At 37.3% G+C, this 3,996-nt stretch overlaps 1 protein-coding gene across 9 annotated transcripts in view; it reads right to left on the bottom strand.

The window, feature by feature from the left end:
- The window catches only part of CCT6B (chaperonin containing TCP1 subunit 6B), a 23,964-nt gene that overhangs the window by 7,949 nt on the left and 12,019 nt on the right, over positions 1-3,996 (bottom strand). For 8 of the 9 annotated variants that reach the window (XR_002826069.1, XM_006101935.2, XM_006101937.2 and 5 more), the window contains 2 exons: positions 1,534-1,644; positions 1,226-1,385 (listed from right to left, as the gene is read on the bottom strand). Coding sequence is in view for 8 of the 9 variants with exons in the window: in XM_006101935.2 (XP_006101997.1) it covers positions 1,226-1,385; positions 1,534-1,644 (271 nt within the window). In the remaining variant the exon portion in view is untranslated. Of the gene's footprint in view, positions 1-1,225; positions 1,386-1,529; positions 1,645-3,996 lie in introns of all 9 variants that reach the window. The other variant, XM_023743383.1, reaches the window with a different exon arrangement.

Here is a 3,996-nt window from a genome sequence, read left to right as displayed (position 1 = left end):
GTACACACCCCTACCGGGGATTGAAGCCTGTAGCCTAGCCATGTGTCCTGACCAAGAATCTAACAGCAAACTTCCTTGCAGGAGACGATGCTCAACCAACTGAGCCACACTGGCCAGGGCTTTAATGTTTGTCTTAATAGAAGACAGCTGGATTCTCCTATCTGCTTCTGCATTCAATTTGGTGCAATATGTTGTTTTGTCTAAAGTATAAGAAGAAAACCTGGCCTCACAGAGACATATATTAGAAAAGAGAGGAATATTTTAATAGCCTTTTCAGATAAACATGGACATTCTTCTTTGATACTATACCAAAACTCAGTAAGTGGTCAGTTTCAATGTGGAATATGGAACCATATCAATGAACTCTGCATACTCTCCAACATTAAAATCCACTTGTCTATCTTGCACTTTGAATTGATTATTAGGCATTTAGAAAATACTGGTTCACTAAGTTAGGCAGAGCTTCCAAATGCTGACATATTCATGGTAATACAATATCAAATATATCACCTTTGCTAATATCATCACAAATGTTATCAGAAAAGCCTTTTAAATATAGGAAAGCTGTCAAGTTCACAATGGCAGATACAGGTTTTCCAAAATTCTAATTTTTGTCTGAAGGCTCAAATGTTACCATTGGAAACAAATACCGTCAGTTGTTTTCCTTCAAGTGGCAAGATTGCTGCATTCATTTTTTAGAAGAAACTACCAAGCACCCATGTCTAAAGATAGTTTGTCAGTCATCCTTTCAAGTAAAAATGGCATTGCATGATTCTCAATTACACAAGAGCTTTCCTTCGACACAACCATATTTCGATATGCCACAAAAGTGTTTTGTGCATACTTCATATTTTGTCACACAGAATTATTTAAGGATCAACATTTAATAAAATTAATAAGCTTTACTACTTCATAAAGGCATTCTTAAATGAACTCCCTTTTTTTTAAACTGCCAGTGTGTGGTAGTATGGCAATAAAGGGTATGATGACTACCAGTGTAGTTTGGTGCTACTGCTTTGATTTGTGCTAAGGCATCAGCAGTTTTGCATCATCATTGCAAATGTCAACACAATATAAAAAGCATTATTACTAATATTATGAAAATAGTTTTGTCCTCACCATCTCCCTGAAATGGTCTTAGGGATTCCTTCAGGTCCACAGACCACACTTTGAGAAACACTAAAGAACATTTACAAATAGTTAAAATCTAAACATTTTTTCTCACCTTTTGATTAATAACAACAAATCCTTTGTTGGAATGAGCACAGACTTTTTCTTTCAGGTCTATTATTTTTTGTACTCTATCATCAATAAATTTTCTTTCAGCTTTTACCAATTTCTCTTTTTCTTTAGCAGTCTTATAAAAGAAACCAGAGCTCACCTCTCTAAAAAATTAATAAAAACAAGCTAGTAAAGGCAGTGGGGAGAAGAGGAAAAGGTAGGAGTTTACACTAAACAGTGGAAGAAAGAGATTAAAAAACACTTTTAGAAAAAACAGTTTCAAATGTTATAAAGAGTAAATGACATACATACGTTTTTTCATATTCTAGTGATACATTGCAAATAAGGATATATGCATCTTCTACTCGCTTCTTCATTTCTGGGTGACGGGCACCATGATCCAAAACTAATCCTCTGATTAACCTATTAAAAATATGTAATGTTTCTTACCTTCTTTGAATAAAAATTTGATATAAAATTAGAATTATACTTTTTTAAAGATATTTTTATTTATTTCTGAGAGGAAGGGAGAGGGAGAGCGAGATCGAAACATCAATGATGAGAGAGAATCATTGATCGGCTGCCTCCTACAAGCCCCCAACCGGGACCAAGCCCACAACCCGGGTACATGCCCTTGGCTGAAATCAAACCTGGGACCCTTCAGTCCACAGGCCAACGCTCTAGCCACTGAGCAAAACCAGCTAGGGCTAGAATTATACTCTTAAAGGTGTAACAGAACAGCTAGGGCATACACCGTTTCCTTACACCAACTTTAATCCTAACACACAATTAGTAAAATTGGAAAAGATAATCTACTTTACATACTGTGGCTGTTAAGTCACAATGAAATCAACCCAGAATTATCCTCTAAATTATGTGGCTCAAACATATGACACAGCTGATCAAGTAATGAAAGGTAGGCACACAATGAGCTTCTAAGGAACATTTATTTGTTCAAAATAATTATATGGAACTGAAAATTGTTAATCTAAATGTCCAACAATAGAGTACTATTCAGCAAATAATGGCCCAGATATTTCAGTCATAAAAACTATGCAATAACATGGAAAAATATTTACAGGGATGGCTGATAAACACAAAATGACAAATTGCATATAAAACATGATTATAACTGTTCTTTTAAAAAATAAGCACTTTGGCATTGAAAAGGACTCAAGGGTCCCGGGTTCGATTCCGGTCAGGGGCATGTACCTTGGTTGCGGGCACATCCCCAGTGGGGGGCGTGCAGGAGGCAGCTGATCAATATTTCTCTATCATTGATGTTTCTGGCTCTCTATCCCTCTCCCTTCCTCTCTGTAAAAAATCAATAAAATATATTAAAAAAACATGATTATAACTGTTCTTTTAAAAAATAAGCACTTTGGCATTGAAAAGAAAAAAAATGAAAGAAAATTAAAGAGTAGGTTTATGCTTGAGTGGTTAGGAATACAGATCATGTTTAGGGGTCTTTTTTCCTGTTTTCTAAATGTTCCTTCAAGAGTAAATATCAAAAAAAAAGAGTAAATATCTTTGTAACTCTTTAAAATTCATTTATGCCCAATTAGGGAATGGCATTTCTACTGAATCTTTTTCTTAAATATATTTTATTGATTTTTTTACAGAGAGGAAGGGAGAAGGATAGAAAGCCAGAAACATCGATGAGAGAGAAACATCGATCAGCTGCCTCCTGCACACTCCCTGCTAGGGATGTGCCCGCAACCCAGGTACATGCCCTTGACCGGAATCGAACCTGGGACCCTTCAGTCCGCAGGCCGACGCTCTATCCACTGAGCCAAACCGGTTAGGGCATCTACTGAATCTTTTATAACCAATATTTGTTATACATTAAAGATATAATTTTTTGAATAGTTAAATATAAGGAAGTTTTCAGTTTTAGTCTAACTAGATTACTCTAAGTCCTAACTTAAGGTGAAGATATTTTAATTAGGAAGAAACAAACTACATGTTCAATATTCTTCACTCTTCAAACATCCTTTACTGTTCCCCCCACCTCACTCTCAGCAAATGTCCTTGCTTCTTCAAGAAAAAAGAAACACTGTCCCATCACTACCTCTTACCAATCCACCAGCACTTGAACCCGAACCTCCTATGATTACGAATGAACTGTCCATGCTCTTCTCTAAGGTTAACTCCTCCACTTGTGTACTGTATTCCTTTCCGCTCTCTGCTCCTGCATTGTCCCCTATTCCCTTACACTAAGTCTTTCTGCCTAAAGGAGCATTTTCATCAGGATACAAATTTGCCATAATTCCCATCTTTAAAACAAAGGATTCTTTGGGCCCGGCTGGCGGGGCTCAGTGGTTGAGCATCGACCTGTGAACCAGGAGGTCACAGTTCAATTCCTGGTCAGGGCACATGCCCACGTTGCGGGTTTCCGGGCTCGGTCCCCAGTAGGGGGTGTGCAGGAGGCAGCCGATCAATGATTCTCTCTCATCACTGATGTTTCTATCTCTCTCTCTCTCTCTCTCTCTCTCTCTCTCTCTCTCTCTCTCTCCCTTCCTCTCTGAAATCAATAAAAATATATTTTTTAAAGGAATCTTTGGGTTGAAGCCTCATTCTCATGTTCTCTTCTAACTACTACCCTATTTCTCTCCACCCTTTTATGGATAAACTCCTCTGAGTTGTCTACATTTGCATCCTCACTTCTTCCCAAACCATTCTCTTGAGCCCACTTCAATCTGACTTTCATGTCCACCCCTTTACTGAATGAACTTTCATTAAAGTTACCAAAAAACTAAATTTTTCCCAAATCTA

This window comes from Myotis lucifugus, unplaced genomic scaffold (assembly GCF_000147115.1).
Source record: "Myotis lucifugus unplaced genomic scaffold, Myoluc2.0 scaffold_387, whole genome shotgun sequence".
In the NCBI taxonomy this organism is placed as follows: Eukaryota; Metazoa; Chordata; class Mammalia; order Chiroptera; family Vespertilionidae; genus Myotis; species Myotis lucifugus.
The sequence above is the reverse complement of the archived record's forward strand: the minus strand, read 5'-3'. Positions and strand labels throughout refer to the sequence as shown.